This window comes from Sus scrofa, chromosome 6, assembly GCF_000003025.6.
Source record: "Sus scrofa isolate TJ Tabasco breed Duroc chromosome 6, Sscrofa11.1, whole genome shotgun sequence".
Lineage (NCBI taxonomy): Eukaryota > Metazoa > Chordata > Mammalia > Artiodactyla > Suidae > Sus > Sus scrofa.
Genome location: NC_010448.4, coordinates 17885099 through 17900092, shown reverse-complemented (window position 1 = coordinate 17900092; position 14994 = coordinate 17885099). Strand labels below are relative to the sequence as shown.

Genomic DNA, 14994 nt, shown 5'->3' with positions numbered 1-14994 from the left:
TATCTCTGGGCTGAAGCTTTCATCATTTGGCACATTGATATTCATGCCAGGCCTTGAACTCTGAGGCCTGCTTAGCTAAATCCCTATGGTCCTTAGTCCCTGGAAGCCAATGTGTTTGAGACCAGATTTTTCTTCCTTCTAAAGGGAGGCAAGTAGTTCTTCCCACTTTTGAGGAAATACTCACCTTTGCCCGTATCTTTATTATATACACGTATTCCTTCCCACTCCTTAATCTCCCTCCTGAATTCCAAACCAGATTTTGCCCTTTCCCAGGAAAGCCAGACCAAATCAAGATCTCCACCACTAGGTCTCTCCTTCTTTCGTGGAGAATGAGGAAGCGGTCCACCCCTCTCTGAGCCAGGTCGCTGGTGATGAACGTGGAGAGAGGAGAACACGGTTGAAAGGCTCTGGGTAACTGTGCCTTCCCGATTTTTATTGACTGCTTCTTCCCTTGCCCTCCTAGGTAACAGCCTGCCTGATTGCTGTGGCTAAGACAGACCCCGAAGTTCAGGTGCGCCGAGCTGCCATCCACGTGATTGTGCTGCTGCTTCGGGGACTCAGCCAGAAAGCTACTGAGGTCAGTCCATCTCTTAGCATTTGCACCTTCCCTGCCTCTTTGGTTTTTTTATCTGTTTATCAGTCTTCCTTTCCATAGAGCAGGCCTTGAACCTTTTGTCCTGGATGCAGTCATGCAGATGAATCAGCCAGCAGGGATTTTATAGCAGGAAAATTGTCTTGTTTTCAAAAAGAGTGTCCATTTCCTCTGTAACATATTAGGCAAACTGTACACTAACTGCTGCAGAGAAAGTTTTTAGATTGAGATGCTGGGTCCCAGCGTTGCCCTCAGGGGGACAGGTTCCAAGGTGAGCTGGCTGGACCACACCAAGACTGCCGCTGTAGCCTGAACTTGAATGCCTTATCTTCCTGACTCTTTCTGTTGTTCATTCAGAATCACTAAAGGGCCTCATTTTCAGTGTTTCCTTTCTAGCTGTGAGTTCAGTGCATGAGCTTTTAGTTGCAGCATAAATTAAACTTTTATTCCTCCTCCAAGTGTGTTTGGCTGGATTTCTCCCCAGTGTTGGCCAATCCAGGAAGAAAGTATATACATCCATATGTGTGCTGAGAATGAGTGACCTCTAAATTAATTTTCTTCTTGATTTTAATGGAAACACATTCCTGATTAACTTAACTGAGAAAGTTTGCATTAAAACTTCACTTCCTGGCATCCACAGTGCTCATCTGCAGCTGGTATTTAACTACATGTCAGTGAAGCCATTAGAAAAGTGTGTTGTCAGACACATAGCTTTGTCTGTGCTAGAATGTTGCTATGTCATGTTCCTGGCACCATTTTTGGACAGGCATGGATGCATTAGTTATCCCCTAGTCATTATCTGGGGCCTTGATAGGAGTGGGGGACATACAGATCGTAACTCGATAATTCAGATAATAAAATTTCTTTAAGGGTACTCACTGCTCTTTTGGGAATCTGCTGTACAAAATGGAGTTAAGGTCAATGTTTTTTGCCCATTGTCAAAACCCTTGACAAATATTACCGTTGTTATGGAAGCCATTAACAATAGGGCGAACCAGGTGAAGAGTATACAGGAATTCTTTGTACCGTCTTTGCAACTTTTTTGTGAATCCAAAATTATTTCCAAATTAATCCAAATCAATTCATCCAAATTATTGTTTTAAAATATGAGTTACAACACTACACAAATCAATCTAAAAAACTCTGTAAGCGCACCTCCGTTCTTCAATGAGAGGAAGAAAGAGAGGGAGAGGATCTGTAGCAGAGCAAAATGTCTGGTTAGTAAGATGAGAGAAGAAATGAAAAGAAACTCTATTCTCACATCTGTGTGTAGCCAATGAAAGCAACACTGCTTGTCTCTCACCGGTACTAAAATAGTTTGTGGCCATGGAAGATTTTTGTCACTTTAAAAAAGCCATGTGAATGAAGAAAACCTCTCTCCTTCAGACCGTCTGTAGCCTGCATTCACTGAGATTCCTCAATTGTGCTTACTCAGTGAATAAAGAAAAGGAAATGGGAGGGGATGAGTGGATGATTCCTCTTCCTGGAGCATCTTTGAGTCCAGGTGTGTTAAATCTTGTAATCGTAGGTGTGATTATATATCAGGGGCACGTTAATGAGAAGCGGAGATAACCACAAAGCTTTCAATCTGAGACTTTCTTTGCTGCTCCCTTTTGCCCCCAGGAACAGCTGAAATGAAAATGTCACTTTGTTGGTGAAGTTTTGTTTTGTTTTGTTTCCTTCTAATCACTATCTCTCAAGCTGTAGAGTGCCAAAAGATAATCCTAGGCTTTAGCGAAGTCTCCGTTGCATGCAATGCATTAGGGGCTCTGATGGAGAAGTCGCAGGCTTTCTGGGCTGGGGAACCAGAAGACTGGATCTCAGGAGACCACAGCTAAGGGAGAGAAAAGGGGGATTCTGGAAGGGAAAGATCCAGAGAGAGGATTCCCAAATTCTGTCTGCGCACATCTCTGGCTGACCCTGAAACCAAGCAAGATAATTGCTCGATTTAAAAAAAAAAAAAAAGCAGTAATTGGAGAACAAAATCCAGTCTTTGTAATTTAACATTCATAATGTCCAGGATACAACGCAGAATTACTCAATATGTAAAACACTTGGAGAGTGGAACATGTTTTCAGTAGATAAGAAAGTTGACTGAGAACAATCCCAAAATAACCCTGATGTTAGAATTATCAGGCAAGGATTTTAATGCAGCTTTTATAATTATCCTCAATGAAGTGAAAGAAAAATATGCTCGCAGTTAAATGAAAAGATAGCAAATCTCAGGAAAGAAATAGAAATTATTTTTATTTTGATTTTTGTTTCTTAGGGCAGAACCTGCAGCATATGGAGGTTCCCAGGCTAGGGATCGATTTAGAGCTACAGCTGCCGGCCTACATCACAGCAATGCCAGATCCAAGCCATGTCTGCGATCTACACCACAGCTCATGGCAACGCCGGGTCCTTAACCCACTGAGCGAGGCCAGGGATTGAACTCGAAACCTCCTGGATCCTAGTCGGGTTTGCTTCCACTGCGCCACAACGGGAACTCCTAGAAATGGTCTTTTTAAAGTCGTATTGAAGTTTTAGAACTAAAATTATAATACCTGAGTGTTTTTTTAATCACCGAACAGAAATAAAGCAGAATGGAGATGATCGAGAAGTCATCTCTCAAAATTCATCTAAATGAATTTGCAGGTAGAACAATAGCAATTATCTAATGTGAAGAACAGAGGAAGAAGAAAAAGGATTTTTTTAAGAAAAAGTTTTTTAAATAAGTGATTTGGTGTGACCAGAGGCTCTCAAAATCCTAAGCCTATATTTCCCATAAGGGCCATGGATCAGTATCCATTAATTCAGTGTTCACACAACTCTATGGAACATAACTACCACGAATAACAAGAATCAACTCTATGTACAATAGGAAAAAAGCTGATGATCTTAAGAGAAAGAATGAGTGATTTGGGGCTGACCATGGTTCCAGATTTATCTCGGTTAACTACCACTACCACAGTGCTCTGAGTGGTTACCTGAAAGTTGACGTCTTACACCTGTGAAATACTTGAGAACTCTGCACATGTGTTTGTAGTGACCCAGTATGGTGACATTTTAATGCTGAAACTTTCTCCCTTGCTCTTTAATATTAAAAGATAATTCCAGAGTTCCTGTTGTGGCTCAGTAGGTTAAGAATCCGACTAGTATCCATGAGGATGCAGGTTTGATCCCTGGCCTCGCTCAGTGGGTTAAAGGATCCAGCATTGCTGTGAGCTGTGACATAGGTCTCAAACTTGGCTCAGATCCCCAGTTGCTGTGGTTGTGGCAGAGGTCGGCTGCTGTAGCTCGGATTCAACCCCTAGACTGCGAACCTCTGTATGCTTTGGGTGTGGCCCTAAAAAGACAAAAAATAATAATAATAATTTGTAAAAAAGGTAATTCCCAGCTCATAACTTTTTCTTCTTCTAATCCCTAATTTTAAATGGCAAAAGAATAATCTGTTCTCCGCTCTGTCTAGTGGGAGATAAGCAATTGGCTTTAAAATCCATTCCTTCAAAATGACAACCAAGCCTTATCACCACCAGATCGTGTCTTTAAAAATAGGCAAAACCTGAAAGCTTCTTCAGGGAGAAGACTTTAGGATTAATTGTTAATTGATGGCTGAGGCCAAATCCAGGCCTCCATCTGGGAATGGTTTTTAATTCCTTCTTTTGAGTTCAGTGTTGGCCTCTGATGGCAGAAACCTGTTCCTAATAACATCAGGAATAATGGTTTCACCACCTTTTGTGCATTTAAAGGTTACTCTCCCACTTTGTGAGAGAGAAGGCAAACTCTGACTTAAAAAAACCGAAGTTTGTGCATGATATTAGGTCTTTTTAATGACCGGAGTTGCACACGGTCTGTCAGAAGATTGGCACATGCATCCAGACAGCACCTCGTACCTGTCTGTCCGGAGAGCCAGGACCCGAGGAGGGGGTGACAGTCTGACACAGCACACATGGCAAGTTATAAGTAAAGGGACAGACTGAATGGAAACTTTCCTTCCTTTTATTGGTTTTGTCTTATCCTGAAAGTTATTTGGACAGCATGCGATGTGAGTTTTTGTGCTACGAGTATAGTTCAGCGGGCCCGGTTTCGTTTTAGGGCTAGTTCCACAGACACTGCACCTTTTAACAGATGGCAGGCTCCATGTGGGGAGCAAATGAAAAGAACGTTTGTATAAAAATGACTGGGATCCAGGTAATAATTACTCATCAGTAAACTTTGAAGAAGTGCTTGGGAGAACCCTTCCAGGACTGAAAGTAAGGAGCATCGGCCCTTCCCGGGAGCTTAAAGCTACGGCCAGTTGACCAAGGCAGCAATTTCTGTTGATCACCTGCTCCTGGCCAGGGCTTGAGTGCTTACTTATTGATTTTATTAATAAAAGGCATGCAATAAGAATTGAGCATTTTTGGACATTGTTTATGGTGCCATAGAGACAGAGGCATAGAAGGATTTTAAAATGTGTTCTAAGGCTCTTCCCCCGCGGATACTTCCCTGATTCACTCTTAGGCATTCTTGCTGTTGCTCCATTTCAATCTTAGAAGAAAAAAATCCTCGTAGGCCTTGTATTAGTTTCCTAGAGCTGCTGTGACAAAGTGCCCCAGCCCGGTGGCTTAGAACAACAAAAACTTACTGACTCATAGTTCTGGAGGCCAGAAGTCCAGAATCAAGGTGGGCCATGCCCCCGGAAGCCTGTAGGGAAATCCTTCCTTGCTGCTCCCTCGTTCTGGGGGTTGGCTGGCAGTCCTTGGTGTTTACTGGCTCACAGCTGCAAAACCCTACCCCAGTGTGACCCTATCTTAAGTAGTTACATTGTTAACAACTTCTTTCCAAGTGAGGTCATACTCTGAGGTGCCAAGGATTAGGACCTCAACATACTTTCTGGTGTGGGGGGGAAACAGGGGACATAATTCAACCCATAACAAGCCCTTAGGATTTCACAGACCTTTCTGTTTTGTGCTTACGCTTCTCCATCTGTTCAGTATTGCTGCATCTTGAGAGGAGCTTGTTCTGTGTGAAGTGTCTCAAATATAAACCACAACAATGATGGTGACTATTACTAGTTGTTATAATTGGTGGTAGTGGAGGTATTGTTTTTTGTTTTTTTTGTCTTTTCTAGGGCCGCACCCGTGGCGTATGGAGGTTCCCAGGCTAGGGGTCTAATCGGAGCTGTAGCTGCCGGCCTACACCACAGCCACAGCAACTCGGGATCTGAGCCGTGTTTGCAACCTACACCACAGCTCACCCTTAACCCACTGAGCAAGGCCAGGGATCGAAGCTGCAACCTCATGGTTCTTAGTCGGATTCGTTAACCACTGCGCCACGACAGGAACTCTCTCGTTATTATTATCATCACTACCATCACCACCACCAGTGAGACGTCTGATCCTACTACTGGCTGATCTGTAGATCTGCTATTTTTTAAAATGATTTTTTAAAACCCACCAAAGTTAATTTTATATTCAATCTAAATGAATAGGCAATTTCTGTCGTGGCTGGAACTTTAGAACCTTACCCTTTGTCATGTCAGGTCCTCCCCCTCAGTCATCTCTGATTTTGGAAGACAGACTTTGTTACATGGAATCCTGCCTTCTGACTCTGCCAACATCTCATGATGGCGTGTGTCACCTTATTCTTCCTCGCAGTGGATACCGACTCAACTGGGAAAATGCATAAGAACCTAGATGCTTTGTAGTTGTTGAACCGAAAGGATTTATATGTTTGGACTTGATTTGACCTCCAGTGCTGTGTTTTCCCCCTTGCCCACCTACTGCCAGGAAACAGTGGATTACAGTGCCACAGAATAACAGTGACCATGCGGGCTGCTCTCATAAAGCAGGCACTGAGCCATGCATCACTGTGTGTCGCAGTTGCTTCTCTCGGGAACTTTGAGGTGGTGTGACCCCCATTTTACAGTTGGCTAAAGGAAGCCCCTCAGAGGTTGAGCAAGCTGCTCAAGCTCACTCTGCCAGTACGTGTCAGAGCTCATTTAAACCCTGGCTCTGTGTCTCTAAAGCCTGTACTCTACCTGGCTCTGCTGCTCCCTGACTTAAACTGCTTATTTTTACAAAGAAAGAGTGGGTAATGATTACTTTTAAAGAGGTTCCCACTGTGGCTCAGTGAGTTAAGAACCTGACTACTATCCATGAGGATGTGGGTTCGATCCCTGGCCTCACTCAGTGGTTTAAGGATCCGGTATTGCTGCAAGCTGCAGCGGTCACAGATTGCAGCTTGATATGGCGTGGCTGTGGCTGTGACATAGGCTGGCAGCTGCAGCTCCAATTTGACCCCTAGCCTGGGAACTTCCATATACCTCAGGTGTAGCCATAAAAAGACACACACACAAAAGATTATTTTTAAGGCAAGTAATTATACCAATGATAGGTGAAAATATACTCTCAGCAGTCACCAGGTTAATTTTCCATGCTGACAGTATTCAAAGGGACGTTCTGGTTAACTGAGTAGAGACTTGTACCAAGTTCCAATTCTCGATGATGCATATACTTTTCTGTAAAACCAAAGTTCTCATCGCTTCTCTGCGGCAAAATATTGCCCCCCACCCCACCAAAAAAAAGAAATTGTGATGATTTTTTATACCTCTTATATATGCTTAGAAGCTCATCTTACTGTTTTGTCTCAAGCCTAACACAATTTGCTATCTTTTTCTTCCTAACACCCAGTCAGACCGGAAGCACACCTTCTCAAATATTCGTTCCCAGGCATTAAAAACCAAATGTTTAGTCATTAATGAATGCTTGTTTTTCCAAAGATCTCTACGGAGATTTTCATAGAGGAGTCACACCTTTAAACCCTTGAGTTACAGAGGGTTTGTAGCTAGATAACCCTGGAGATTATCAGGGGCATTTTACAGTGGCCTGTTTGCCCCAGGATCTGAGTCAGGGTCTTGGAGAGCAGGGCCGGAAGGGTGTCAGGAGAGGAGCAGTACCAGGCTGGAGACAGGCCCAGCTGGAGGGAAGTTGGTGAACAGAAGAGGAATGGCCAGGTCTAGGCAGACAAAGACCCTTCTGCAAGGCCACCGCCACTGCCCTAAAGGAAGGTAAAACGAGTGGACTCTGTTCCTCAGTAGCACAGAAGCTCCTTTTTCTCCTCACCTAGTGTTTTTTTTCTTACACAATTTTTTTGTTTTTTTTTTTTTTTTTTTGCTTTTTTAGGGCCACACCTGTGGCATATGGATCCAATCATATATGGATACAGGCTAGGGGTCGAATCAGAACTGTAGCTGCCAGCCTACACCACAGCCACAGCAATGCCAGATCTGAGCCCCATCTGTGATCTACACCACAGCCCATGGCAACACCGGATCCTTAACCCACTGAGCAAGGCCAGGGATCAAACCCACATCCTCATGGATGCTAGTCAGTTTCATTAAACGCTGAGCCACGACGGGAACTCCTCTTACACAGTTGTAGGCTTTAATTGAAGTCTACAGCTCAGGGATTTTAGTGTATTCATAAAGTTGTGTAAATATCACCACCGTCTAATTCCAGAGCATTACCCCCTACCTCCAACCCATGGCAACCACTAACCCACTTTGTTTCTGTGGATTTGCTTTTTCTAGACATTTCTTATAGGAATCATATAATGTGTGGCCTTTTGCATCTTGTTCCTTTCACTCAGCATCATGTGGCCTCGCTCAGTGGGTTAAGGATCCAGCATTGCTCTGAGCTGTGGTGTAGGTCGGAGATGTGGCTCGGATGTGGCATTGCTGTGGCTGTGGCTTAGGCCGGCAGCTACAGATCCAATTAGACCCCTGGCCTGGGAACCTCCCTATGCCGAGGGTGTGGCCCTAAAAAGGACAAAAGACAAAAAAAAAAAAAAATTGTCCATATCATAGAATGTATCAGGATTTCATTACTTTTTATGGCCGAACAATATTCTACTATATGGATTTAGCATATTTTTTGATCCATTCATCCATTGATGGACATTTGGGTTGTTACCACTTTCTGGCTGTTTTAATTTATGTTGCCGTGAGTATCTGTGTACAAGTTTTTGTGCAATACATGTTTTCAGGTTTTTTGGATGTGTACCTAGGAGTGGAATTGCTGGGTCATAAGGTAATCCTGGGAGTTCCCGTCGTGGCACAGTGGTTAATGAATCCAACTAGGAACCATAAGGTTGCAGGTTTGATCCCTGGCCTCGCTCAGTGGGTTAAGGATCCAGCGTTGCTGTGAGCTGTGGTGTAGGTGGCAGACACGGCTTGGATCCCGAGTGGCTGTGGCTGTGGTGTAGGCCAGCGGCTATAGCTCCAACTGGACCTCTAGCCTGGGAACCTCTCCATATGCCGCAAGTGCAGCCCTATAAAGCAAAAATAATAATAATAATAATAAGGTAATCCTATGTTTAACTTTTTGAGGAACTGCTGCTAGACCATTTTCTAGCTATACCTTTTTTTTTTTTTTTTTTTTTTTTTGCTTTTTAGGGCTGCATCTGCAGCATATGGAGGTTCCCAGGCTAGGGGTCAAATCAGAGCTGTAGCTGCCAGCCTATGCCACAGCCACAGCTACAGCAATTCGGCTATGAGCCGGTCTGCCACCTACACCACAGCTCATGGCAATGCCGGATCCTTAACCCACTGAGCAAGCCCAGGGTCCAAAACCACAATCTCATGGTTCCTAGTTGGATTCGTTTCCGCTGGGCCATGACAGGAACTCCAGTGTATTTGTTTTTAAATTTTATTTTACATCCAAAAAAGTTACTCATACACATAATTTCAAAAAGCTTAATTCAAAGATCCATAGCCCCATTCTCCTTACTTCACTCCCCATCAGCAGCTGCTATTTTCAATTTGATTAACTATTTCTTTACATGTTTACTTCCATATTTTTTCTTTCTTTCTTTTTTTTTTTTTTTTGTTTTTCTTTTTTAGGGCCACACCCGTGACATATGGAAGTTCCCTGGCTAGGGGTTGAATTGGAGCTACAGATTCTGGCCATAGCAATGCCCGATCCGAGCCGCATCTGTGACCTACACCACAGCTCATGGCAACGCCGAATCCTGAGCCCACTGAAAGAGGCCAGGGATTGAGCCCGCATCCTCATGGATTCTAGTCAGATTCATTTCCACTGAGCCAGAACAGGAACTCCCCATATTTCTAGGTAGCATGCTTATACTTTTATTTCTTGATTTTTCAGTTCACTTAGTGACTTCCTCCTAGATCTGCTGTGTAAAAGTGAGACTCACTCAGTGATGATGCTGCCCAGGTGGAGAGCACTGGCGTGCAGTGAGAAGGAACGAAGCCGCAGAGCATATGTGGCTTGGACTTAGAGCATGGAGTCTACGGCTAGAATGTCTAGGATTGAATCCCAGCTCTGCCATTGACTGGCAGTAAGACCCCACACAAGTTAGTTGACCTCTCTGTACCTCTACTTCCTCATCCGTAAAATGGTGTTGATAATAGTACCACTTCATAGGGTTGTTGTAAGAATCAAATGAATCATATATGTAAACTAGAATTTATAGATTCCCAAAGCTCAATATGGGAGTTTATTGTGGCTTCACCGTTTACAAACCCAACGAGTATGCATGAAGAGGCAGGTTTGATCCCTGGCCACGCTCAGTGGGTTGAGGATCTGGCATTGCCGTGAGCTGTGGTGTAGGTCACAGATGCAGCTCAGATTCGACCCCTAGCATGGGAATTTTCATATGTTGCAGGTGCGGCCCTAAAAAGCTAAAAATAAAAATAAAAGCTCAATATGTATAGTTATTATTTTTATTAGCATGCCCCCCACAAATATATGCATTCCACTTCCCCATTCTCCCTATACCGATTACAGTGTTTGCTGTGTCAGCATTTACTGTTTCTATTATTATGGCTGTAACTGTTACCCACAGATGAGCCATATAATACCCTATGATTACATTTCCTTTCTTGTATGAATTTTGGCTTTCTTGGAAGTTAGTACATATCTCAGGATTATGAACCTATTACCAATTCCTCTCCATTCTCTGCTAAACATTTATACGTCTCTTAAAATTCAAATACATCAAGCACTCTCGTAGCTTTATCTTCGGTGAGACATATCTCCTATAACCCTTGGCCACTTGCTCTTATCCGGACTGATTACTTTCTAAGCCTATTTCAGGATTTAAGACCAGAGCACTTAAGAGCTGATGATGGTCTGTGTCCACTTTGTAGTAAGTGGACTTTGTAGGAGGGCGATGATCTGGCCATTTCATCAGGGGTCTCCAAGACTTACATTAAAGTCTTCGCTTTGGGGCTGGTCAGAAAGGAATTGTCCAGCCTCCCTCCTAGAGGATATGAACGTGGCTGCCAGGATTCTGGAAGACCCATGGGAGGAGGAGGATGGCACTCTCACCATTCATTGTGTAGACTTTCACTGAATCCTTCTGTTTTCAACATGGCAGCCTCATCATTGTCTGGACCTGATGTCCATCTATCCAGAGTCTCTCTGATTGGACCTGGAGAGGGTAAAACTCTAGGCTTCTGCTCTGGTTGGAGAGGGGCCGTCACCTGGATACGCAGAGTGGAAGGCATCCAGGGATCCAATTACTACTCGGAACCAGGGCTTCTTTTCATCTCCATTTTAAGAAGTATGGCCCTGGGAGTTCCTGTCGTGGCTCAGTGGCTAACAAATCCGACTGGGAACCATGGGTTTGTGGGTTCGATCCCTGGCCTTGCTCAGTGGGTTAAGTATCTGGCGTTGCTGTGAGCTGTGGTGTGGGTCGCAGATGCGGCTCGGATCTGTGTTGCTGTGGCTCTGGCGTAGGCCGGCGGCTACAGCTCCGATTGGACCCCTGGCCTGGGAGCCTCCCTATGCCGAGGGTTCGGCCCTAGAAGAGGCAAAAAAAATGAAATCAACAAACAAACAGAAAAGGCAGAAAGACCAAAAAAAAAAAAAAAAAGAGAGAGAGAGAGAGAGAGAAAAGAAATATGGCCCATCAGCTCCTGAGCTTTTTTGAGTTTCTGTGGTGCACTAGGCTTGGTTCTGGGCTTTTTAGGTTTAATGAATCAATTTATGATCCAATCTTGGACACTTTTGAGAATGAAAGAGGAAACTAGTAATAATTTTACCAGCACAGCAAATGTACGATGTAGTAACCGGGGCCAGTCGGAAGTACAACCTTAGGATTCACCCAGCTGCTCTCTAGCTTTCGTTGCCATTGCCTTGTTCTTTTTGTTCTGATAGTTTAATGCCGTCTTTTATCCCTCTACTGTCAATTTAGTGGGATGTCAGGGGGGAATAGTGGTGTGCGTACGTGTTTAATACACCAGCTTTCCGGAGGCACCCTCCGTTCTTCCCTCTCTAATGATGCGGGAAGTAGGTGTGGAGCAGTCAGAGCTCTTTTGGTTTTAAGCACCAGGAACCTAGTCTGAATTAACTTTAGCAAAGAAAACTTTTCAACCTACTGAATCAGTGGGAGAAGCTGGGGTGGCACTGTCGTCGGGGACTGAAATGTGCCATCTCTGGTCCGCGCCTCTCTTGCATTTGGCTTCATTCTCTCATGCTGGTGTCCAGCTTTCTTCCTATGACAGTAATGTGACCACTGACGGTGGCCCAGTGTGGTGTCTTGCATTCAGCACTCAGAGATTCCCTTTCTGGCCCCAAATGCAAAAATTGCAAGAGGGAAACAAGATGTTCCAGTTAAGATCAGATGCCCATCCCCAGGTCACCCAACTTGGCTGGCCAGTGTCTGGTTTGTGTAAAACCCTGTTCCGCCTCCACCGTAGCCATTTGTGAGAGGCGAGGCTGGGGCCAGTGCCTAGAAGTAGGGGCTGGCCCCGTAGATTTCCTCAGCGGAACTTGGCCAAGTGCGTATGACATTAGTGATGGATTTGAGAAGCAAAACTGAAAAGATTAGGACTCAGCACCTTACTGTTTCTGCTAAAATCTAAATGTTCAACTTTTTCCAGTGATAACGTAAGTGACAGTTTGGAAGACCTAACATTTAAAACTGCTCCGTTTGTGCCTGTTTTGTGTAATCGTTTACATAGATCCACATATGTTAGAACTTGGTTTGTCTTTTTCTTCTGCATCAGACTTATGCTGCTTTATTTTCTATGGGCTAGCTTTTCTCCTTACCTTTTTTTTTTTTTTTTTTTTTTTTTTTTCCTGCCATGACATGCAGTGGCTTGATATGGGGCCTCACTTCCGAGACCAGGGATTGCACATTGGCCGCCGTGGTCAAAGTGCCCAGTCCTGATCGCTAGGCCACTGGGAACTCCTCCCCTTACCCTTCCTGATCTGATCTAAAATGGCCTAGAAGAAGATACAGTCATTTGATCACAGAATTTTGTAATGTTAGAGGGGGAAGAGGCCTTAGAGATGATTTCATTTGTATTTCACAAAAATTTCCCTTGGCTTATTAACTTCATGAGCTGCTCCTTTGACATAAGGCAAGGACAAATACACTTGGAAGGTACTACCTTCAACCGTCTACTCCCTCCCGGAGATTTGGTGCCTGTTCGCTCGTTAGGGAGTCTGAGAAATCCTGCGCCGAAGGAAACCAATGGTTTCCTCAGCTCCTCAGCCACTTACCAAGCAATGCTGTTTGCATTATAAACATGCCAAGTAATGCTATTCCATGGAACATACTTTGGGAAGTAATCCAGCCGTCTTATTTTATGAACGAGGAAACAGTTCATGAAGAGACCGTGGTTAGGATTTTCCAGAGCTAATGCCAGGAAGAATTAATACGCACCTCCAGTTCTTCCTGGAAGCTTACCTGGGCCAAACGCTAATCAAAGTATTGTATCTCCCCCTCTTCCTCTTACTTAAGTTACTGATCCACCTGGAACAAGGTTCATCTTTTTATCTAGGGTCTTAGATGTCTTCACCCTGAGGATGAGCTGGAACGCAGGATAAGCACCAGGTTTGGTTCGTCAGCTTCTTTTCCCTAGATCAGACCACACACTTTTTTTTTTTTTTTTTGTCTTTTTGCTATTTCTTTGGGCCGCTCCCATGGCATATGGAGGTTCCCAGGCTAGGGGTCGAATCGGAGCTGTAGCCCCCGGCCTATGCCAGAGCCACAGCAATGCAGGATCCGAGCCTCGTCTGCAACCCACACCACAGCTCATGGCAATGCCAGATCGTTAACTCACTGAGCAAGGCCAGGGATCGAACCCGCAACCTCCTGGTTCCTAGTCGGATTCGTTAACCACTGCGCCACTACAGGAACTCCCAGACCACACACTTTTATTATAACAAATTATTGTAATAAATAGTCCAGACCTTCCCCTTTTTGTTCTCCTGAAATAAAATTTATAGCTCCTTAACCTACATGTGTATGTTTTTAAAAATCAATATAGTGTCCCCAACTATAATATAAAGAAGGATTAAAAGGGTAGAAGTTTATAATAAAATAATGTATATTTTACTATACAAATGTCTAGGCCAGTTGTAAGATGTAATGAACTATTCAGTTGTTCTTATATGTAGAATCATCACGAATGTAACAGCTTCAAATACAAATGAATTACAAATATCTTGTACTGGCAACCTGGAAGTACACTGAGTAGCCTGATTTTCCAAAATGGTAAACTTCTCTGTAAAATTCCGAACACATCAAAGTAGTATCTTCTCTCAATTCATATGGTACTTGCATTCCTAAAAAATTCAGTGTATGTTGAAATCTAGCAACAACAACAAAAAAGTACTTTTATTGAGCATTTATTATATGAGGGCACCTCTGAGTGCTTTAATGAATTCATTCCATCTAATCTGGATATGATTAATATCCCCATTTCACACCTGAGGAAACCAGGACAGAGAAGATAAGCAACTTGTCCAACAACCAGTAAGAGGCAGAGCAGTAGAAGAACCCAGGCAGTGCGGCTCCGGAGCTTGTGTTCACAGGTTCTGAGATTGTCATCCGAGGGACTTGAGACTGAGTCACCTGGGTATTTTCCGCATAGATCATGGCTAGCAGAAGGTTGCCTCGGATCCTGGAACCCTGATACCTAAAAGGAAAGCAGGTCACACTGTCTCCTTCCAGCTTGCTTATTACCTCCTCTGCAGAGTGATGGAGCCGTGAGAGGAGAGGGTTCTGGGCTAGCCTTGGGCCCAGAAGCCCTGCCCTCCCAGGACCTGCCAGGGCGAGCTGTTCAGAGGCAGACAGGAAACAGCCCTGGCTTCCTTTTCACTCTTCCTCCTGTTCCACAGCCCCTTGCCAAAAGCAGAGGCCAACCACGGACTACGTCATCCAGTGACTTCTCATAATGGATACGGTCTGAAAAGGCAGGGAGCTGCGAAAAACTGGAGCTGGAACGCCTCTAGGGCTGCCAGGCTGGGAAGTGAGAGTCTTGGGACTTTCCTCCTGCCCTGCAGCCTAATCGGGAATCTGTTCTTCTCTGAGAGTGATTGTGCTAATAATCAGATAGGCCTCTGGGTTGCCAAACCCACTCAGCTTTGCTCTAGCCTCTGAAAGGGAGGAGTTCTGACTAA

At 44.2% G+C, this 14994-nt stretch overlaps 1 protein-coding gene across 1 annotated transcript in view; it reads left to right on the top strand.

The window, feature by feature from the left end:
• TANGO6 (transport and golgi organization 6 homolog) overlaps positions 1-14994 on the top strand; it is a 201506-nt gene that overhangs the window by 171463 nt on the left and 15049 nt on the right. Inside the window, 1 exon segment of the mRNA XM_021093875.1 lies at positions 464-577. Within this exon segment, the coding sequence (XP_020949534.1) occupies positions 464-577 (114 nt within the window).